The following is a 24,125-nucleotide window of genomic DNA, read 5'->3' on the forward strand; positions in this document are numbered from 1 at the left end:
GGATGGAATGTCCTATAAATATCAATTAAATCTATCTGGTCTATTGTGTCATTTAAAGCTTCTGTTTCCTTATAAATTTTCTGTTTGTATGATCTGTCCATTGGTATAGTGAGGTGTTAAAGTCCCCCACTGTTATTGTGTTACTGTCGATTTCCTCTTTTATAGCTGTTAGCAGTTGCCTTATGTATTGAGGTGCTCCTATGTTGGGTGCATAAAAATTTATAATTGTTATGTCTTCTTCTTGGATTGATCTCTTGATCATTATGTAGTGTCCTTCCTTGTCTCTTGTAACATTATTTTAAAGTCTATTTTATCTGATATGAGTATTGCTACTCCAGCTTTCTTTTGATTTCCATTTGCATGGAATATCTTTTTCCATCCCCTCACTTTCATTCTGTATGTGTCCCTAGGTCTGAAGTTGGTCTCTTGTAGACAGCATATGTCCAGGTCTTGTTTTTGTATACATTCAGCGAGACTGTGTCTTTTGGTGTGAGCATTTAATCCATTCACGTTTAAGGTAATTATCGATATGTATGTTCCTGTTACCATTTTCTGAATTGTTATGGGTTTGTTTTTGTAGGTCCTTTTCTTCTCTTGTGTTTCCCACTTAGAGAAGTTCCTTTAGCATTTGTTGTAGAGCTGGTTTGGTGGTTCTGAATTCTCTTAGCTTTTGCTTGTCTGTAAAGCTTTTGATTTCTCCGTTGAATCTGAATGAGATCCTTGCTGGGTAGAGTAATCTTGGTTGTAGGTTCTTCCCTTTCATCACTTTAAATAAATCATGCCACTCCCTTCTGGCTTGTAGAGCTCCTATTAACCTTATGGGAGTTCCCTTGTATGTGTTTTTTTTTTTGTTTTTTTTGTTTTTTTTTGGTGGTACGCAGGCCTCTCACTGCTGTGGCCTCTCCCGTTGTGGAGCACAGGCTCCGGACACACGGGCCCAGTGGCCATGGCCCATGGGCCCAGTTGCTCCGCAGCACGTGGGATCCTCCTGGACCAGGGCATGAACCCGTGTCCCCTGCATCGGCAGGTGGGCTCCCAACCACTGCGCCACCAGAGAAGCCCCTCCCTTGTATGTTATTTGTCGTTTTTCCCTTGTTGCTTTGAATAATTTTTCTTTGTTTTTAATTTTTGTCAATTTGATTACTATGTGTCTCGGCGTGTTTCTCCTTGGGTTTATCCTGCCTGGGACTGTCTGCACTTCCTGGACTTGGGTGGCTATTTCCTTTCCCATGTTAGGGAAGTTTTCGACTATAAGCTCTTCAAATATTTTCTTGGGTCTTTTTTTTCTCTCTCTTCTCCCTCTGGGACCCCTATAATGCGAATGTTGTTGCATTTAATGTTGTCCCAGAGGTCTCTTAGGCTGTCTTCATTTCTTTTCATTCTCTTTCCTTTTTCTGTTCCGCAGCAGTGAATTCCACCAATCTGTCTTCCAGGTCACTTATCCTTTCTTCTTCCTCAGTTATTCTGCTATTGATTCCGCCTAGTATATTTTTCATGTCAGTTATTGTATTGTTCATCTCTGTTTGTTCTATAATTCTTCTAGGTCTTTGTTAAACATTTCTTGCATCTTCTCGATCTTTGCCTCCATTCTTTTTTTGAGGTCCTGGATCATCTCTACTATCATTATTCTGAATTCTTTTTCTGGAAGGTTTCCTATCTTCACTTCATTTAGTTTTTCTGGGGTTTTATCTTGTTCATTCATCTGGTACATAGCCCTTTGCCTTTTCATCTTGTTTACCTTTCTGTGATTGTGGTTTTTGTTCCACAGGCTGCTGGATCGTTGTTCTTCTTGCGTCTGCTGTCTGCCCTCCGGTGAGTGAGGCTATCTAAGAGGCTTGTGCAAGTTTCCTGATGTGAGGGACTGGTGGTGGGTAGAGCTGGATGTTGCTCTGGTGGGCAGAGCTCAGTAAAATTTTAATCCATTTGTCTGCTGATGGGTGGGACTGGGTTCCCTCCCTGTTGGTTGTTTGGCCTGAGGTGACCCAACACTGGAGCCTACCCGGCTCTTTGGTGGACTCTGGGAGGGCTCATGCCAAGGAGTACTTCCCAGAACTTCTGCTGCCAGTGTCTTTGTCCCCACCATGAGCCACAGCCACCCCTGCCTCTGCAGGAGACCCTCCAACACTAACAGGTAGGTCTGGTTCAGTCTCCTGTGGGGTCACTGCTTCTTCCCCTGGGTCCCGATGAGCACACTACTTTGTGTGTGCCCTCCAAGAGTGGAGTCTCTGTTTCCCCCAGTCCTGTCGAAGTCCTGCAGTCAAATCCCACTAGCCTTCAAAGTCTGATTCTCTAGGAATTCTTCTTCCTGTTGCCGGACCCCCAGGTTGGGAAGCCTGATGTGGGGCTCAGAACCTTCACTCCAGTTGGGTGGACTTCTGTGGTATAAGTGCTCTCCAGTTTGTGAGTCACCCACCCAGCAGTTACGGGATTTGATTTTATTGTGATTGCGCCCCTCCTACCGTCTCACTGTGGCTTCTGCTTTGTCTTTGGATGTGGGGTATCTTTTTTGGTGAGTTCCAGTGTCTTCCCGTCAATGATTGTTGAGCAGTTAGTTGTGATTCCAGTGCTCTCGCAAGAGGGAGTGAGCGCACGTCCTTCTACTCGCCGTCTTGAACCACTTTCCCTGCCAAGATGTTTTAAATGTGGAATAGTAACATTCCCTTTCCCCCTTATCAATCCTTCATAACTTGACTGAAGCTGATCAGTTATTTAACCTTGCTCATTCAATGTCAAATGAGAAACCTAATTATATACATTTTCTTGTAAAGCTACTTTCAAAAACCTCTCTTGATAGCTAATATTTTAGCAAAAAAAAATATTGGATGCATTCTGTAAATGAGGAGAAGGTATAAATAGTACTTAGAGGGAATTCCCTGGTGGTCCAGTGGTTAGGACTTCCCCTTCCAAAGCAGGGAGTGTGGGTTCGATCCCTGGTTGGAGAGCTAAGATCCCACATGCCTCTCGGCCAAGAAAACCAAAACATAAAACAGAAGCAATATTGTAACAAATTCAATAAAAACTTTAATAAATAAATAAATAGTACTTAGATCCCAAGAGTACTATATTTACTACACTGATACATGTGCTTCCATCGGATCCTTTTCAAGTATCTCCTTTTATTCATAAGGAGGAGAAAAGAGCAGTTATAATGTTAAGCCCAAAAGGATGCTGAAGGAAACCTAGACAAGAGATGCCAGGTCAAGCTGGGGGAAGGCTGGCCTTCTTAGTACGTGTCTCCAACTAGTGTTCCTCCTTTATCTGTGGCAGCTGTAAATGCAGAGGACCCTCCAGAGTCTAGGAGAATGAGAAAGGTTATCTTTGGCATCATCCCACATTTTGGAACCTCTCCCCAACCTTTTCCCCTGTTCCCTAATGTACCCAGTATCCTCCTACTGTCCTTTGCCCAAGATACTTCTTTTTTAACCAAAACCTTGATTCTTTTAGTATGTAGTAGCATTTCTTAAAATGAGATCATCAGAGCAACCTTTGTTTAATAGAAAGCTGTAATGAAACAACTAATTGAAGACGACAACTTTATAGTTTTGTTAGCCAAAGGTATGTGTTATATTTGGTTCGTAGAATATATCTGGAAATAGGTAAAGCCTGCTATTTAGTAATTTAGTTAAAATGTAAATGTTATCACAGCGTATGTTGATATGTCTCAGAGTGTGCTTTCATTGTACTCAGGTTTTGAAATTTGAGATCCATTGTAGTTAAATATTGTCACTGGGACTTCCAGAGAAATAAATCCTATTTCTCTTACTACACTGCCCACTCGTTGAAGACAGATACTATATCTCATATGTCAGTTTCTCACAAAATACCTACCCTGTGTCTTTTAAGTGAAAATATTTGTTGAAGAAAGTAAGGACAGGATTCTGGTCATCTCCAAATCAAAGTCCCCAAAGTGCCCTCATTATAACTCAGATCTTAGATCTGCTTTTTCCACCATCCTGCAAGTCCATATTTGCAAGTACCTGTTGGACATCTACATCTTAAGCACTTTAAACTTTACATGCCTAAAACTCAACTCAATTTCTTTTCATTCAAATCTGTATATTTTCTTCTGCAATGGAAAAACACCATTCTAGTCTCCAGAATCTGCCTCCAAGTGTCAACGGGACCCGCTACAATTGCCTTTGTATCCTTTCTGTCTTTGTTGTCCTTCTGTTATTGCATCTGCCCTAGCTCAAGTCCTTGTTACCTCTTCCCAGTGACTGGCATAACTTTTCTTCTAATTCCAATGCCTTCTTTGCATGGTCCCATTTTAAACATTGCCAGAGCCATCTTGTAAGGCATAGTTCTAATCTAGTTTCATCCCTGCTCTTTACAACCTTCATTGACTTCCGAGTGGCTTGGTGTGGAACACTTTTCCTCAGGTATCATACACTGCAGGTAACCCCAACCCAACCTTTCTCTGTTCACATCATTTTTTCTTCAACCTTTCCCCCACCTCCATTTCTGCCTATTTATCCAAGACTTCTCTGTAACAGTTGATCCTAGGCCTTCTCTCTGTTCCTCCTTAGACCTACTGTCTCCTTCCTCTATGCTTCTGTAGCCTTTAGCTCCTAAACAGACTTTTTTATGGTGCTTATCACATCCTAGCCTTGAGACCAACAACTGTATCTTGTTCATTTGAGATTTCTCCTCAGCATCTGGCAGAGTGCCTTGCATGAAGTGGACACCCAGTATTTGGTGAGTTAAATTAATTCACATGGATTTTTTTTTTTTTTTTTGAATGCCTCTATTACACATCATTCTGGAGCCTATGCCACTTTTAATGTTATTTTCTAATGGAAATTTCCTAGTAGGATTTTTAAGATAAACGTAGTAGTAAATTTTCAAAAAGCCTCAATATCAAATCCTTCTCTTTTTTGTGGGGGGGGGGGGGGTCTTTTTTTTGGTTTGTTCATACAGCATGCACCACCAGGGAAGCCCGAAATACTATTTTTTTAAATGACAAATTTATAGAAACACTTTTTACTTAAAATGATAATATAGTTTGTATCTTATTGTCCACATAGATATATAGATCCTTTATAAATAAAATATTAGCACTGTAAATAATGTTAATATTATATTTATACACAATAAATTTACTAAATATACTACTGGTGTGATGATGTTTGTTTGTTTGCAGTACGCGCGCCTCTCACTGTTGTGGCCGCTCCCGTTGCGGAGCACAGGCTCCGGACGCGCAGGCTCAGCGGCCATGGCTCACGGGCCCAGCTGCTCCGCGGCATGTGGGATCTTTCCGGACCGGGGCATAAACCTGTGTCCCCTGCATCGGCAGGCGAACCAGCAGGCAGACTCTCAACCACTGCCCCACCAGGGAAGCCCCTAAACCATAATTTTTTATAGTTAAAAAAATTTAAAGATGAACCACACTGACCATGAACCACACATTCAAAGATGAACCACACTGACCTGTTTTCCTGAATCATAATTAGGGGAAGCTCTTTCTCACCCACAAAAGATACTCCCCAAATGGCATATTAGGCACTAAGAATAGAGGAAAGGTCTCAGATTGCCTTTTCCTATTGGACCTATAGCTTCTGTCTTTGGGACACACTTAACGATTTGATCCCAAATTTGGGTGGACGGAGGAGGGGCTGCCTTAAAACAACCAAACACACGACAAACGGTACTAAAAGGAACAGGGAGACTTCCAGAGAATGAGGCATAGAGCATAGTTTTACTTGTTAGCGGTTTCTGCTTGCCCCTTTTCTTTGTCCAGCCGCCTAGTTCCAGAGGGAAATGACAGAGGAGATGTTCTCCTTACCAGTGCACTTTTGTTTTCCCTGACTTGGGTTTCTGGCCTGAATCCGTGACTGTGTTTCTAGCGCCAATCAAAACTAAAAGACATTTTGAGGACCCCCTTCTCTTAACATCTAAACCACACAGTGCTTTGCACACAGGGCAGCCCTGGCTGCCACACCTCGGTGCCTCAGGAGCCACTATCAGAACGTGAAGTTCCATCAACGCCTCATTTCTCAAATCTTCATTGACCATTAGGCACTGTCCTATAAGCTTGGGAAATACACCGCTGAATGAAACAGACTAAAGCCAGTCTTCGGAAGCTTTCATTCTAAGTGATATTAAATTCTAGCTCCATTTAGCCCTTATGCTTATTTACTCACAAGACTTTATAAGTAAAACTTAGCCTTACTATAGAGGACTATGCCCCAGCTTGTTTTATTTAAGGTTATTTAAAATACTTTATCGGGATCTACCCAGTTTTGTTAGTCCTCTAATAAGCCGTTTAGTCCAAGCTAAGAGCCTAAAACAGAGCCCACTTCACCACAAATTAGAAACCGAATTGTCTAAAGCTGATTGGGTTATCTATCCTGGCTCAAATCTGAACAGTCTCAAAACTTCGTTTAACGACCGCCTTTTGCAAACGGAACGCTAAGGCCACGCGGCTTCTCGAAGTCCCGCATAGGGACGCGCAGCTGCGGCAAGGCAGTCTCCCTCCCATCCGATAGGGGACAGTCGACCTCCACAGGCTGGGTTCTCTCATCCCTCTACTCGGGGAACGTCACTACCTCCTCTCGCCGCCTCTCCACTGCACTCGTGCGCAGGCGCGGACGGGAGCGCGCACCGAGGAGCTGAGGGAGGGGTCACGAACTCTGACCCCCCCCAAATACCCAAACCGAGAAAGCTCCCTGCCCCCATTTTTTTAACCCTCCCCCCTTCAGCTTTCTCCAACCTGTCTCTTCCCGGAGCCCCCCCGCCGCCCAGCAGCAGCTGCAGCGGGGCTGTCGTCTACGCCCGGCGAAGGACGTAGCTCGGCGGAGAAGCGCAGGTAAGAAGGGACGGGTGAGGAGAAAAGCGGCTGCAGCGGCGCCCGGAGCGGGGACCGTGGGGAGGTCCCTTCCTCCCAGGTGCCAACGGACGCGCCCCCAGCGTTCCCAACAGCCTGCGGCTTCGGCCGGCGGAACCCGCCCTCCGGCAGTGCCGCGGCGCGCTGCTCGGGGCGGGCTGGGAGCGCAGAGAGCGGCCGCAGTAGTGGGACCGAGTGCCCGGGGCTCCGAGAGAGCCCGAGGCCGGAGCCGGAGCTCGGCGCGGGGCCGGGAGCCCGGATAGGGGCTGGGGCGGCGGGCGCGAGAGGGAGTCCCCGCGCGGCTCGGCGCGCACTGCAGCCTCTCCCGCGGCGCCTCTGACCTTTCACCTACAGGAAAAGCTTCCGTCTCGGCGGCGCTGCCGCTTCCCCCGCCTGAAGAAGCCGCGCGCCGCCCCCGGGCCCGGGGCGCCGCTTGGGCTCGATCGCCGGCGGGATGCTGAGAGGCCGGCCTGGCTGCGAGTGGTCGCGAGCCGAGGCCCGGCTCCCTTTCACCGCGAGCCTCTGGCTAGTACTCGTGCTTACACAGGACGGACGGAATAATGCTCTCAACTTTCACGACCGACGGGGGCGGGAGTGGCCGCTGCCTTTGGACCTGTATCTTTTGAGAAATAAAACGGAACGGCCAAGGGTCCTCAGTGCAGTGGGCATGTCCAAGCTTCCAGTAGCTCTTTTGTTAAGAAAATGTACCTCCGACTCCAGCAGATGCCGTTTTACGAATGACAAATGTTGCCAAACCTGTCTCGTAACCTTCACTAAATACGTCAGCTGTTTAAAAAATAATAATAATAACTGGAAAGGAAAAGCAAAAAGACTTGAAATTAAGCCCTTTAGGGGTTTTGTGCCTCCGGAACTTGTAAATAGGCCTTCGACTTTGGAGGGATTTTGAACAGTGACTGCTCTGCGGTTGGTTGATACACAATGATTGATTTTAGATTTTGCTTGTGTGTCAATTTGGTAGATCTAAAGGAGATATTTCTATTTATTCTTATTAAAAAGTGGATCGCATAAAATGTAATTTCATCATTCTTTGTAGGGACATCTCAATCTTTATTTAGGAAATCAAAGGCAGCAGACATTCCCAAAATATCTACTGTTTGTATGTCTGCTACACAAAATATAATTCCTACTCCTGGGGAATAGAAAAGACAAAAGAAACCGCATATGATAAAGAATTAACAGTATATATCATCATGTAACTTTTAAAAGTCATATAGGACCCTCTGCACCCTCTTAAAATCTTTTATGAAGGCCATGGACTCTCGCTAGAAAAATGCACCTTCCCATAAAATTTTGCATACAGTATTAGAAGTAAACAGAAGTTTGTTCTTGAGGCCTTGTTAACAGCCTTAATATACACAATAAATGCTGTACTCATCTAGAAAGATTGGATTAAAAACAAAAAAAAATTAGAACTGAGTTTTAAAGGTGGGAAACTTAAGTGAGGGAAGAGGAGCTTGGCACTGTATATTGGGGAATAAACAACATTCCAGTTGTCCTAAACAGAGGCTCCTCTGGGACCGGTAGGAGATAAAATGAGAAGTTGAGGAAGTCAGACTATAAAGGAATGCTGCTTTGTGTCTGCAGTGGCAGGCATGTTATAGGGGCTTAGTAAATACTGAAAAAATACCAGGAGAAGGCTGAAACTTTATTCTTTGACCATTAAAGAGACATCGGTACTTCTGAAACAGGAGACTGAGGATGTGTTTCAGTTCCGTAAGCATCCTGAGATCTTGCTACTTGTCAAAGGTGCTGACACAAAGTTGATTCTTGCCTTCTAGGGGCTTTTCATATACACAGTTTGTATATATTAAATAATCATCCAGGAAAGTCAGTTCTGGGAGTAGCTGAAATTTGTTGTCTGTTTCACCCCACCAAAATATAAATTTTACAAGGGGAAGTTTGTTTTAATACTCCCTGCTCAATCCCTAACATTTAGAAAAGTGCCTGGCTCATAGTAAGCACTCAACAAGTATTTGTTGAATGGAAGAATATTGAATGAATTATTGGATCAATGAGTATGAACATTTTTAAGGCACTTCATAGACATTTTAAGGCACTTCATAGACATAGGCAAATTTCTTTCTAGAAATATAACAGTTTATACTTACATCAACAATATGTAAAGAATGCTCATTTTTCCTCAGTTTTTTGAGTTAAATTTCGTCTTGGAAAACAAACATGTTGATCTAGTGATTCCATAGCATTCATGGTAGAGAAGCCATTAGCAAAGACATGGAAACACGAAGCAACATGGTAAATTCAAGGATACAAGTAGTGCATATGGCTAGAATGTAAGGTTTAACAAATGACACATCACGTCCATGGGCTTCCCTGGTGGCACAGTGGTTAAGAATCCACCTGCCAATTCAGGGGACACGGGTTCAAGCCCTGGTCCGGGAAGATCCCACATGCCATGGAGCAACTAAGCCCATGTACCACAACTACTGAGCCTGCGCTCTAGAGCCTGCGAGCCACAACTACTGAGCCCATGCGCCTAGAGCCTGTGCTCTGCAACAAGAGAAGCCACCGCAGTGAGAAGCCTGTGCACCGCAAGGAAGCATAGCCCCTGCTTGACGCAACTAGAGAAAGCCCACGCACAGCAACGAAGACCCAACAGAGCCATAAATAATTAAACAAACAAATACATAAAAGGACACCTCATGTCCTATAGTTAAAGGAAAGGCTTTGAAGAATATTAAGAGCTAAAATTTTATTAAATATGTATGTTAGAGCAATCTGACAGCACAATATTAAAGTAGCATTTGGGTGAACATTAATGGACTTTGAGGTCAGGAAACTGGGAGAATGGCAGGAAGGGGGACAACAATCAGTGTCAGATCATCAATGAGTAATGAAATTGGAACAGAAATGAATGAATGACAATAAAAGTCACTAAAAACTGTAGTGTAACTGGCTTAAATGAATCTCAGAGGAAGAGTTTTTCTTGTGGGAGAAAATAAGTGGCCTTGTTCAGAAGACTACAACATTAGCAGTGTCCTTGAGATCTACATACTGCACAAGCTAGGAATAGAGATGGAGTTATCCAGAAGAGATCTGTTCAGCACTCTCTTGTCTGATGGCTTGGACCCCCATGAACTGCATGGGAGGCAGCAAGACTTCTGGGAAGTTCATGCCAGCAGAAATGCTGCCATCTTGGACTGAAGGGGACAGAGATGGGATGAAATGAATGAAGGCTATTGGATTTCTGGGACTCTACTGGATGGGCAATAGAGCTATTCAGTTTTGAACATGTGTTATCCTTCAAGAAAAGGGAAGAATGACCCCCCAAAGATGGGTCAGAGTTTGGGAGGGCTGCCACTGCCATCACGGACCCAGAGCACACAGACCTGGGAAGTAACTCTCTCCTTGGTTGGTTCCAGAGAGGTTGAGGGCACTACTTTTCAATCTAGTGAGAGAGAGTTGAGTAATTAAATATTGTGTATTGCTTTTAGAACAAGTAATTGAAGGATTTAAGGTTTTAAAAGTAATTGAAAGAAATAATTCAGACAATTTGGCAATGAATATTAATTATAATTACAGAATATTAGTGAATTTATCATAGTATATAATATGATAAAGTCAGAAATAATTTTTGTATTCTTGACTACCTGATACAGAGAAAAAGCAAAAGCCGAAGTCAACCCATTAATCTTACTGGCTCTCAAATCCATTTGAAGATAGTTTTACTTTAAAATTCAAATTAATAGAACAATGAAGAACAATCACAAAATTCTAGAGAAATCTAGCCCTCTGAATGAATGCAGTTATTTTGTCAGCGTTTACAATATACTGCTTTAAAAGTGTGTTAAATGACTACAAGGATGTGGTTTTTTTTTTTTTACAGGTTGGGTTGCCCTTATTCAGTTAATAAACTACTCCTAATCTATATCAGGTCTGCAGCTTAGGCTTCAGTATCTTTGAAAAGTGAAATTGTTTGCTATTGAATAGTTTGGGTTTTTTTAATAGACGTTTTCAGAATTTATAAAAGCACAGTGAATAGTTTTATGATCCCTGTATAAACTTTAGCAGTCTTCAGTAATTGTCAGCACGTGGCCATTCTTGTTTTGTTTATTCCTTCTCACCCCCACCCACACAGCTGGATTATTTTGAAGCAAATCCTAACGTATAATTCCATTTTTAAATTCTTCAGTAAATACGTTTTATGGGTATAATTGTAAAAAAGCATCTTTTTACTTTTGGCAGGACACTTGGCAATTAAATCATGGCAACCATAGAAGAAATTGCACATCAAATTATTGAACAACAGATGGGAGAGGTATGTCTAGTTTACCGTTCATTCACTGCTTCACCAAACTTATTTATACCAACTGTAGTATATGCTAGGTTTTGGTGGTACAGAGATAAAAGATACCCTTGAATTTAAGTGCACTTTGATCAAGTAAATCAGAAAGAGAAAAACAAATACTGTATGCTAACATATATATATGGAATCTAAAAAAAAAAAAAATGGTTCTGAAGAACCTAGGGACAGGACAGGAACAAAGACGCAGACATAGAGAATGGACTTGACATGGAGAGGGGGAAGGGTAAGCTGTGACGAAGTGAGAGAGTGACATTGACATACATACACTACCAAATGTAAAATAGATAGCTGGTGGGAAGCAGCCGCATAGCACAGGGAGATCAGCTCTGTGCTTTGTGACCACCTAGAGGGGTGGGATAGGGAGGGTGGGAGGGAGACGCAAGAGGGAGGGGATATGGGGATATGTATATGTATAGCTGATTCACTTTGTTATACAGAAACTAACACAGCAAGGTAAAGCAATTATACTCCAATAAAGATGTTAAAAAAAAAAACTAAAAATAAAAAGTTTGCTTTGATCTAGTGAGAGACAGTTGAATAATTGGACAATCATAATAGGATATGGTAAGTGCTGTGATAATTCTGTAGGGTGTTATGGGAGCACAGAAAAAAAACAACTAATGAAGAGTTGTGGTAGAGTGAGGATCTAGCCAGGGAATGTTTCTGACAGGTGTGGAATCTGAGGTTTAATAGACCAGTAGAAGGACATCCATGTCAATAGATAGGTCTTCATGTTTTTTAAAAGTTATGTCCTAGTAAGAGGTACCATAATCTAAAGGTTTTCAAAGTATCATCTAGGAACTCTTTCAGAGAGTCAGCAAGGTCAAAACCATTCTCATAATAATACTAAAATGTTACAGTATTTGCCTTTTCACCATCATTCTCTCACAAGTATATGGTGCAATTTTCCAGAGGCTGCATGTCATGTGATATTGTATGATGAAATATGTCAACATTTAAAAGGTGTACATAACTCACTGAACCAGTGTTTCCCAAATGACCAATGCACGATGTTACACAATCACTCATGAGTAAAGGATTCACATTGCCGGATAGATTTTAACATATAGTTTCTGATTCCACATTTTAACTAACCTCTAAAAAAACTATCACTTGTCAAGTTTTGGTGTCATATTAAAGAACAGTTTACACATTTTGAAGAAACAGTTAAGATATTCTTCCCTCTTTTACCTAGTAAATGTAAGGCTTGATTTTCTTTATATATTTTAAGCAAAACAACATATTGCAGCAGATTGAATGCCCAGGTAGGTATGAGAATCCAGCTTCTATTAAGCCAGATATTAAAGCAGTTTGCAAAAATGTAAATCAGTGCCACTCTTCCCATTGATTTTTCTTTTGTTTGGAAAATCATTTATTTTTTAATAAATATGTTACTTATGTTAACATTTAATGGGTTGTTTTATTTTATTTTTTAAATAAATTTATTTTATTATTTATTTTTGGCTGCATTGGGTCGGTCTTCGTTGTTGCATGCGGACTTTCTCTAGTTGCAGGAAGCAGGGCTACTCTTCATTGTGGTGTGCGTGCTTCTCTTTGCAGTGGCTTCTCTTGTTGCGGAGCACGGGCTCTAGGTGTGCGGGCTCCAGTAGTTGTGGCTCACGGGCTCTAGAGCACAGGCTCAGTAGTTGTGGCACACGAGCTTAGTTGCTCTGCGGCATGTGGGATCTTCCCAGACCAGGGCTCGAACCCGTGTCCCCTGCATTGGCAGCCGGATTCTTAACCACTGTGCCACCAGGGAAGTCCCTGGGTTATTTTTAAATGAATTAATAAATATTAAAAATATTTTTCTATTTGAATTTCTAATATGGTAAATATCAATAGATACAACCTACATAAACAGAAGTTCTTTGGGCTCTCAGTGACTTTTCTTTCTTTTTTTTTGGTGTGTAAAGGGGTTCTGAGACCTGAAAACTATTTCCATAATCTATTTTTTTTTCCATAATCTATTTACTGGTCCTTATTGAAGGCCATTTGGATTGCTTCAGTTTCTAATTATAATTATTATGCTGCAGTAAACATACTTTTACCCATCTAAGCAAAGGGTTTCAACCCAATAACAGTTGGACCCTGCATGTACCTGATGCTCGTCTCTTAAATAACTGTGAGCCATTAGATTTTTATTCAGTTTACAATGGATATTTCTGATAGAAATATTCTAAAATAAAATTTACAACAACATAAACTTTACATGATAAAATTATAGATGAACTGATGCAAAGTCACATCTTACTGAAAATTGCAGAAATTGTGAGAGAGGAAGATGGAGACTAGACTTGGTAGAAATAACCTATGCAAAATAAAATTGACAGCAGTTAAAACTGCAGCCAGAAAAACAGGATATGGTAGAAATAATGGTCGACAAAGGAAACTCAAATTGGCAGCAGCCATAATCAATACCGTCTGCTCTAGACAGTAACTAATTAGTGATTCAGAACTTTGCTGTAAATTTTGCATAGAAAATAGTCTTGATGAAAATAATTTCAGAGAAATAGAAACAAATAAGCTTTGCCATTTTAAAATTGAATCAAGGAATTTAATTGGCTTAATGAGTTTATTCTGTAAAATATTTGCCTAGCAACAACAAAAACCGTCAATGCTAGGCTGTTCTTTATGTTCATAAACTTGCTCTTCCCCAGACTACTCCATCTCAGTAGATGGCAATTCTGTCCTCCCAATTGGTCAGGCCAAAATTTTATAGTCATCCTCGACTCTTTTTTCCTCACATTCCACTTCCAATTCATCAACGTATCTTGTCAGCTCTCCCTTATAAAATATCCCAGATTTAATCATTTTTCACCACTAGCATGGCTGCTACCCTGATCTCAGCCTATATCTCTGCCCATATACGATACCCAAGTGCTGCCAGTATCTGTGCAATAGCATCCTATCTGGTCTCCCTTAATTCTGTTCTTGAACATTCATAGTCTGGTCTTCGCACTAAATCTAGAATGATCCTATTTGCAAAAGATCCTGCCACGTCTCTTCTCTGTAAACCCTTCAGTGGATCTCCATGTCATCCAGTAGGAAATCAGTCATTTTATGGCCTACAAAGTCCTATTCCGTCTGGCCCCTTTTGTCTCTCAGATCCCACCTCCTACCATAAATCTCTCTCTCCCATTCTATTTCACTCACACAGCTCTCGGTGTGCTCTTGCCTCAGATGTATGGAACACACTCTTCCTGCCCCACAGGCTGCTGCTTCTACCTGGGATGCACTTCCCCTAGCTAGTTCTAAGCCTTGGTCTGCTACTTCACTCAGGTCTGTGCAAAAACGTCATCTCCTCATCACTGTTATTCCATCAATGACTCTCACCTTATTCTGCTTTATTTTACTTTGTAGCACTTAATACCACCTGACAATATTATTTGCTTATTTGGTTTTTATCTGCCTTTCCTCACTAAAATAAAAGCTTTATGAGAATAAAAATTTTGTTTTGTTTATTGCTGTATCCAAGGACTCAGAACAGTGATTGGCAAATAGAATGTACCCAATATATGTTTGTGTAAATGGAAGGGGAAAAGGAGAGGAAGGGAAGAAATCAAAATAGTGAGATCCATGTGTTCTTACTATTGTAGCTTTATTTGCACATTTGTTTATTCCTGTAGGATAGGATGTCGAATTAGAATTGGTAGATTTAATGGTGTGTGTGTATATGTATTATATTGAACGTATGTGTATAATGGTATGCTTTTCTAGTCTAGCTTTGTCTCAAGGTATGAGAAAATTGTGCTTAGAGAAGAAAAAAGATTAAGTTGACTTGATTACTAATGACATGATTGTGTTAGATTGTTACAGAGCAGCAGACTGGCCAGAAAATCCAGATTGTGACAGCACTTGATCATAATACCCAAGGCAAACAGTTCATTCTAACAAACCACAGTGGCTCTACTCCAAGCAAAGTCATTCTGGCCAGGCAAGATTCTACTCCAGGAAAAGTTTTCCTCACAACCCCAGATGCAACAGGTGTCAACCAGTTTATTTTTACAACTCCTGATTTGTCTGCACAACACCTCCAGGTAAATAACTAGAGTTTCTTTTTATCTTACCCTTGAAAAACATAAAAAGCATATCATAAGTGTAAGTCCTGACATTAAGACTTTATGTCCTGCATGTTCAATAGGAAAAAATCTTGCATAAAATTATGTGCTGCCCTCGCCTATGAGCCACTATTCTTTTCCTCAAACATCCTCACACCCATATATTTTGGTGGGTTTTTAGTGGCTCACAGTAAGAGCCAATCTGGCTAGTTTGGGCAGGAAAGGATTTAACAAAGAATGTAGAGAGCTCAAAGAACTGTTAGAAAGGCTGAAGAAACACTTGTAGGTCAGGTTTCCAAGAATAACTACTGGAACATGCTTCAGAACTTCTTCTAAGTGACCTTCTGCATCTGCACAGTTAGGAAACTTCCAAATCAGGAGCATCTATAGAATTCTATAGCTGCAGTTTCCAGGACCAAGATGCCTGTGCCTTGAACAAGCAGCTGCCAAATCAAGAAGTTGATATTCTAGCTGCCAGCTTTGTCACTTTTGCTTCCTCTTTTGTCAATCAACTACATCTTCATTGATGTAGCAAGCAGTCTATCATGGTTATACAGCTGTTTTTACCACTGGTTGCTATGTTTGAATACAAATACAATGAACCCTTAAGTTTGCCTCCAGACACTTTGAGGAGAATGAATGCCAACTTAAAATTGGGTTCTGTATTTTGTGATGAAAACACTGATCAAAGAAAATCCCTTTTAGGATTGAAAAACTCCAAATTCATAAGATACAAAATTATGCCTATATATCCTGATCGGTTCTATTATTCTTCCAATTACATAATTTATATTACTTTTAGAAACAGCTACGGTAGAAAATGGATAGGATATATAAAGTTATCAGAAAGACGGAAGCCACTAAAAAAATGTATAACATTATCCATACCTTAATTTCTTTATTAATTAACAGACTTGATTTTTTTTTTAGAACAGTTTTGTGTTTACAGAAATATTGAGCATTTAGTATAGAGAGTTCCCATATAATCTCCAAACACACAGTTTCTCATATTATTAATATTCTACATTAGTGTGATACAGTTGTTATACTTGATGAACTAGTAGTATTTATACATCAACTGCAGTCCATAGCTTTCCCTAATTTTTACTTAATATCCTTTTTTGTTCCAGGATACCATACTACATTTTTCATGTTTTCTTAGACTCTTCTTAGCTGTGACAGTTTCTCAGACTTTCCTTGTATTTGATGATTTTGACAGTTTTGAAGTATAATGGTCAGGTATATTATAGGTTGCCCCATTGTGGGACTTTGATGTTCTTTTTTTTTTTTTCATGGTTAGACTGGGGTTGTGGGTTTTGGGGAGGAGGATCACAGAGGTTAAGTGCCATTCTCATCATATCATATCAAGGGTACTTACTATCATCATGTTTTATGACTGGTGACATCACCTGGCTTAAGAGGTGATATAAGATTTCTTCACTCTAAAGTTACTCTTTTTCAAAAGACTTTCTCTATTTAAAAATTAAGATGATATTGGTACTTTGCCTACGTTATGGACCATCTCTGAGAGCAATGAAAGAGAAACCAGGTATAGGATAGAATCTCCTGGACCAAAAAGATTTGATTTCTGGTCTGGTGACCAAGATGGGATGTGGGCAAGCCCATTAACCTCTCAGTGTCTCTTCCACCCTTAGGAATAATAGCAGATAAAATATTAGCACCATTTGCAATAGATATGCTATTAAAGAAAAGAGTGATACTTGTCATAGATGCTTTCAAAGGGCATCTAATACCAAAAATTGTTCGTTTATTTGTTTAAGTTTTCATTGAAGACTGATTTTTATGGTGATATAAGAAGAAATGATGCCACTATAACATAGTAAGGGACTGCTATTTTATTTTATTTAAAAATTTTTTTTGGCCCTGCCGCTTGGCTTGCAGGACCTTAGTTCCCCTACCCAGGGATTGAACCCGCACGCTTGGCAGTGAAAGTGCGGAGTCGTAACCATTAGACTGCCAGGGAATTCCCTGGGACAGGTATTTTAATGACTGTTTAAAGTTTTTAAAATCAGAATTATTCCTGAAGGCATTCACACCCCCTAAGAGAAGAAAAAGAGTCAAAGTTGAGGTTTATTTTGTGGGCTGTTTTAAAGCAGGGGAAGATGTTTACTAAATGACGCATTTTTTGGCTTGAATTTAATTTGTTCACATTTCAAAAGATTGAAAAAAATGACAGAAAGATTGAAGGATAAACCTGAAAGAAGAAACTAGTATTTCTTTGCCAGTATTACATTAGCTGTACCTAGTGATGAGCTCTTAATATAATTTAAAGAGGTTTGGTGATTTGCCCAAGGCCATCTCACCTAGTCCCCACTAACTTGCTGTCATTAACAGACTCCAGAGTCCATGCTCTCAACCTCTACACCTAACTCAAACCTTAGACAGCTCGAAAAGTTTATACCTTTGTATATCAGTCATGTTCCATAGTTATAAGTAAATGCTTTAACATATTTTTTCTTTATAACTCCTTTTCTATTTAAAAAATTCAGATTTATCTTTTTATGCTGTTATAGCTTATTTTAGTCATGTCATTCCATATGGAAATGTTCTGAGTTATTCAAAGACAAATGTCATGATAGGACTGATAACTGCTGCAGTACTTTAATGTGTTCCATATGAATAATAAATACGTAATGGGTGAGATACAGTAAAAAATACTCATGTATTTGTGTGTTTAAGACTCTGTTTACTTTAATGAAATTGTTATGGAACAAATTATTATTGAACAAATTAAAAAGGTATTATTTCTGTCTGTGCTTTTTATAACATGGGAGTCTTAATCTATATGTAAAGAAAATTAAGAATACTTTAATCGATGCATGCCTAATAATAGAGTTCAAAGTTTTAGAATAACTTTTGAAAAAGAAAGCAAAAAGTAAGATTGACTGAATATTCTTTTAATTTTTTACATGAGAATATTACTAAGTAACAACAAATTATTGTGTTTTTGTTTGTTTGTTTGTTTGGGGGGGTTTTCTTTAGCTCTTAACAGATAATTCTTCCTCCGAACAAGGACCAAATAAGGTTTTTGATCTTTGCGTAGTATGTGGAGACAAAGCATCAGGTAACATTAAAAATAACCTCCTATATGTGTTCTCTTGTTAAAATAACTATCTCATTACCATGTTTCTTCTACTGAAAGTAAAAAGAAAAAGAAGCAGGTTGTTTTTATGATTCATATTTGTAGCCTATGAAATTTAACTGATTTTTCCCCAGAGCTTTTTATTCTCCTAAAGGTTTTTTATTTCAGTTTAATGTGATCTTGCAATGACATAAAATGCATATTTCAAAGAGTTATGAAAGACAGTTTCACTTTTTGAAAGTAAACCGAACATGTGGAAATTTTTCTGAATGTGAAACCAGTTTTGTCAAAGGAATTGCTTAAAAATTAGTTGTGATCCTTAATAACATGTATAATTAGGTTGTTAATCTACCTGTTGAGTCCTGTTCTCCTTCCAGGAATACAGAGTAACAGATTATTGAGGTGGAAAAGCTCTGGTTAACCTCTGTGTAATGCTCTGCATAGCTGAGCAGGCACTTCTCCAAGCCTATTTCTAGTACTCAGGGTTATGCCATTTTAGTTCCTTCATGCCAGAAATATACACCCATATTTATTCATATAGATTCACAAGTGCCAGTGGGATAAGTTTAAGGGCCTGGCTTGTTTTCTTTAATCTTTTTTATCTTTTCCATAGCTTCATTAAAAAAAACCTCCACTAGAGCTTTTCCAGGAGTATATTCAGTTTGTTAATAGTTGTGCCAAAGAGATGGTTTGTGAAACAATGGGCTTATCAAAGTACAACAGATTTCTCCAGAAATTTAAAAGTGGAACTCACAATGAGGAAAGATTATTAGATTTCAGATACTAACTGACATTATATTCTTTTTTTGGAGCAAAGTTTTTAGAATAAAATAACTTTTTACAGTATATAACAGAACTATACTTTGTAAGTGATCTCAGAAGTGAAAATAGTTTTTATATCATGGGGTTATGGGTGATTTTGTTTCTTCTCTTTCCCAAATTTTCCATGCCATTGTTAAGATTACTTTACAAAATTTAAAAACTCATACTGTAATATATTTTATCAGAGAATAAGTTTGTGCCATTCTCTGTTTGGTAATTCCTAAAAAAAATTTTTATGTCATAAACTCAGAAATCTCAGTTTCATCTCATGTTTAAAGGGAAGAAATGGGCTTATTTCATTTCAGTGCTGAAATATGTGACTTTTGTGTTTTCTTAAACATTTTGTCTTTAGGGCGTCATTATGGAGCAGTAACTTGTGAAGGCTGCAAAGGATTTTTTAAAAGAAGTATCCGAAAAAATTTAGTTTATTCATGTCGAGGATCAAAGGACTGTATTATTAATAAACACCATCGAAATCGTTGTCAATACTGCAGGTTACAAAGATGTATTGCGTTTGGAATGAAACAAGACTGTATGTATTAGCTTTAAAGGAGAGAATACTTTTTAAGAATTCAGGCACACTCTTAGAAGTGTGTTATAATTAACACGTTAAAATATGTCAAATATATATGGTTTTTAATTTAAAGTTTTCCAACTAGAAATATAGAAATATGTGAATATGTATGTATTTTTTATACATTCAACAAATCTTTATTGAGTGACTATATGCCAGGCATGTACTTTTAGTTTGAACATGGTAATAATAATAAACCAACTAACTAGATACAAGTTTAGTTTTTGATTAAACTATCAATACTAAAGTGATTAATAAGGTAATGAAAATAGCTAGTATTGAGTTCTCATTATGCTTTTACTCTGTGTATAGCGTATGAATTAACTTATTTGTTCTCACAGCAAAATTCTCAGTAGATGCTGCTGTTATCCATGTTACATTTGAGTGAACAGAGGAAATTTAGTAACTTGCCCAAGGTCACACAACTAATAAGTGGCAGAACTTTAATCTTGGCAGTTTATTTTTTCTCAGAAAATGTATATTTAACAGCTACAGTATACCATCTCCTAAGTATCATGAAATAAAATTGCTATAAAATAAATTAAATATATTACCTCTGTTTTATAAATGAAGACTAAGCAATTGAATTGCTTCTCAAAAGTCTCCCTGCCCTTAACTGAAAAAAGATTTAACTTCGGTCTATTTGTGGTTCTCTATTAGTATTGTTTTCAGTTGGTTAAATATTACTTCATTTTTTAATTCTCTTATATAGGTAATTAAAGGACTCCTAACTTCAGGTTTCCTTTTTGACAGTGAGCTTTTAAAAAATAGGAGCTCTTCTACATTTCTGCCACGGCTGGGGCAGGGAGAGAAAAGAGAACAAGAGATGCACATTGGCCAGTTTTACTCTTTTGAAGCAACTTTTTTGAACTTGCAAATAATTTCTAAAGATTGATGGTTATCTTTGGAGTTCAGTTACAGTAACATCTCCCATTAGCAGCATTGCTGACCTAAAGCTTACATTTGTAATTGCCTGTAAATTCTGCATTGTGATATAAGTTTGACACATTTTTGTAGCTGTTCAGTGTGAAAGAAAACCCATTGAAGTATCAAGAGAAAAATCTTCCAACTGTGCCGCTTCAACAGAAAAAATCTACATTCGAAAAGACCTTCGAAGCCCATTAGCTGCAACTCCAACTTTTGTAACAGATAGTGAAGCTGCAAGGTATAGTAAAAACAACCAAAAACCACATATATTAAGGAGCTGGTAATTTGTTTTTCTTCCCAGTGAAACTAAGGCTAAAATTTGTACTTATTTGTTACAGGTCAGCAGGACTGTTAGATTCAGGAATGTTTGTGAATATTCATCAGTCTGGCATAAAAACTGAGTCAACTATGCTGATGACACCAGATAAGGTGTGTTTAGTACAATTAATTTAAAGCTTAAAATTTTTTAAGCTTTTAAAATTTTTTCCTTTTCTCCTCCATCAATTTGGCCAATAGATTTGGTCTTAAATATTCCCTGTTACAAATTGCTTTTTTTTTTTTAACAAATTATCATCAACGATTTGGTAGTGTCAAATGACAAAACTAAAAGATTTTAGTGATGAGTTTGATGTCCCTTATTTAAGGGAAGACAATCCATGGATTAGCAGATTACAGTGCTCACAAGCAGTGGAGCACTCTTCCAGAGGAAATTTAGTCAAGAGTGAGTTTTATAGAGCATTTGAAGCAGCAGTGAGGAAACAGCTTAATTGGCACAGAGGTTGGGGATTCTCTTGTGAATCTATCGAGTCCTGTTGTCTAGGGTAAGGTGAGCTCACTAAAGCTGGAGCAGGAGGATGGTGACTGGTGTATGATACATTTCCTTGAAAGGTGTTTCCTTTAAGTGCAAACTGACTTAGGTTTAGGTTTGTGAAGTGGACCAGGTCACTAGAGCAGCCTCCGTTTTGCGAGTCCTGATAATACAAATTAACTTTATCAGTAGAAATGTTCATTATTCCACTAGAACAATTATAGCTTCAATGTGAAAATGACAAACATTTAAATGTCTTCCAGGTTTCTTTTTTTTTATATATAAATTTATTTTATTTATTTTATTTTTGGTTGCGTTGGGTCTTCACTGCATGCGGGCTTTTCTCTGGTTGTGGTGAGCAGGGGCTACTCTTTGTTGCGGTGCGCGGGCTCCTCATTGTGGTGGCCTCTCGTTGCAGAGCATGGGCTCTAGGTGCACGGGCTTCAGTAGTTGTGGCACATGGGCTCAGTAGTTGTGGCTCACGGGCTCTAGAGCGCAGGCTTAGTATTTGTGGCACACGAGCTTAGTTGCTCCGTGGCATGTGGGATCTTCGTGGGCCAGGGATCAAACCCGTGTCCTGTGCATTGGCAGGCAGATTCTTAACCACTGTGCCACCAGGGAAGCCCTCTTCCAGGTTTCTTTCATCTTGAAATAAAAGTCCTCAGAAATAGAAATGTATAAGTATAAATTCTTTATATTCCTTTTGTGTTCTCCTACAGATTTTAGTGTTAAAATACTTAAAATATTTCAGGTGAAGAGAAATTCCTAGCACACCTCTCAAAACATTGACTTGAGTCAAAAATAGGAGTAGGGTTGCATGAGCTCTCATATTATGTATCCAGGTCATCTGGGTTCTCTTAGAGAGTTGGAGCAGCTCTTTATTGAGCAAGGCGTCTGAAAGAAAAAAGGTTTGCTTATTTAGATCCAGCATGTAGAGTTTCTCTAGTGTTAAACATTTTTCCTGAAGACAGATTTCAGAGAGAATATGAATAGTGTTTCTCTCAGGCTATAATGTGATCTGGTTTCATATGCCCTATAAGATTATTCAGTCTATATATGGCCAGATTTATGCTGTTATTTGTTGCTTGATACTTTAAGGCACTCTTAATACTTGTGCTCTGGAGTCAAATTTCATCTGCCATTTACTAGCTGCATAACCTTGGGCAAGTTATTTGACCTCTTAGTGCCTCAGTTTCTTTCCTCATCTGTAAAATAAGGGATAATAAGAGTGTCTACCTTACAGGCTGAGCTTTAGCATGTTGTTATTAATTGAGGAGATTTGGTATCTTACCATAAATATATATCGTGAGGAATTACATACAAGATTTCACTTATCCTTATCTACATGGTTTGTGCTTAGAATGGTGGTTACAATTTCATTGACATTACCTCCATTAGGAAAGGAAGAGAACTAAGTTTTGTTGAAAAATTACTATTTGCCCAGACACTGTAGTTTTCTATATGTTTTTATATTAAATTGTATTAACAGTCTTGTGCGGTTAGTTTCTGACGAATGGTCCCAAAACTGTCAAGTTACAATGTGAGATCTTTCCACATTAAACATCTAGTTAGATACACATTTTATGAAATGGAAGAGATTATATATAAGTGTTTAAGTTTTAGTTGAAAATAAGAATACCTAAAAATGTTAATTCCTTTTACTCATATATATAAAAGAAGGCTGGAGCAGTGGTTACGAGCATGGGCTTTCCAATCAGACAGTCTGACTTCCCATCCTGCCTCCACTGCTTACTGCTGGAGTGATGATGGGTAATTCTTCTTATCAATAATAAAGGGATGATGATTCCTATTTCACGGGGTTGTTGTGAGGATTAAGTAAAAAACATGTAAGTAGCAATCCTGTAAGAAACTCAGTAACTAGTGGATTACTGAGTAAATGATTCTAGGACCATTCATTAATTTGGGGAGAGCACAAAACTTACTTGCCTACCTATTCAGTGAAATCAGTTTCACATAAACTAAAGAATTGATAGAAGAAATGAAGTTCAGGACTTCCCTGGTGGTGCAGTAGTTAAGAATCTGCCTGCCAATGCAGGGGACACGGGTTCGATCCCTGGGGCAGGAAGATCCCACATGCCGCGGAGCAACTAAGCCCAGGAGCCACGACTGCTGAGCCTGCGCACTAGAGCCTGCCAGCCACAACTACTGAGCCCATGTGCCACAACTACTGAAGCCCACGTACCCTAGAGCCCACATGCTGCAACTACTGAGCCCATGTGCTGCAACCACTGAAGTCCGTGCTCCTAGAGCCCGTGCACTACAATGAAGAGTAACCCCCACTCACTGCAACTAGAGATAGCCCCGCACAGCAATGAAGACCCAACACAGCCCCAAAAAATAAATAAATAAAATTTAAATTTAAATTTAAAAAAAAAGAAATGAAATTCAAGGAAACATATGTATCCTTTTAGGATTAATAACACTAAAAACAAAAACTGTAAGGGTATAATGAGGGGACTTTCTCGGTGGTCCAGTGGTAAAGAATCTGCCTTACGATGCAGGGGACATGGGTTCGATCCCTGGTCAGGGAACTAAGATCCCACATGCCACGGGGCAACTAAGCCACGTGCCACAACTGCTGAGCTCGCACGCCTCAACTAGAGCCCACGTGCCACAAGCTATAGAGCCCACGTGCCCTGGACCC

At 39.3% G+C, this 24,125-nt stretch overlaps 1 protein-coding gene across 4 annotated transcripts in view; it reads left to right on the forward strand.

Annotated features, from left to right (window-relative positions):
• The first annotated feature begins 5,426 nt into the window (after positions 1-5,426).
• Positions 5,427-24,125, forward strand: part of NR2C1 (nuclear receptor subfamily 2 group C member 1) — a 42,458-nt gene continuing 23,759 nt past the window's right edge. For 3 of the 4 annotated variants that reach the window (XM_024754388.1, XM_024754387.1, XM_024754389.1), the window contains exons 1-7: positions 5,427-6,805; positions 11,048-11,120; positions 14,975-15,205; positions 18,230-18,311; positions 19,504-19,683; positions 20,743-20,890; positions 20,991-21,081. In XM_024754388.1, coding sequence (XP_024610156.1) covers positions 11,067-11,120; positions 14,975-15,205; positions 18,230-18,311; positions 19,504-19,683; positions 20,743-20,890; positions 20,991-21,081 — 786 coding nt within the window. In that variant the 5' untranslated portion in view covers positions 5,427-6,805; positions 11,048-11,066. The remainder of the gene's footprint in view (positions 6,806-11,047; positions 11,121-14,974; positions 15,206-18,229; positions 18,312-19,503; positions 19,684-20,742; positions 20,891-20,990; positions 21,082-24,125) is intronic. The other variant, XM_024754386.1, reaches the window with a different exon arrangement.

The sequence above is a fragment of the Neophocaena asiaeorientalis genome, unplaced genomic scaffold (assembly GCF_003031525.2).
Source record: "Neophocaena asiaeorientalis asiaeorientalis breed wild unplaced genomic scaffold, Neophocaena_asiaeorientalis_V1.1 scaffold92, whole genome shotgun sequence".
Classification (NCBI taxonomy): Eukaryota; Metazoa; Chordata; class Mammalia; order Artiodactyla; family Phocoenidae; genus Neophocaena; species Neophocaena asiaeorientalis.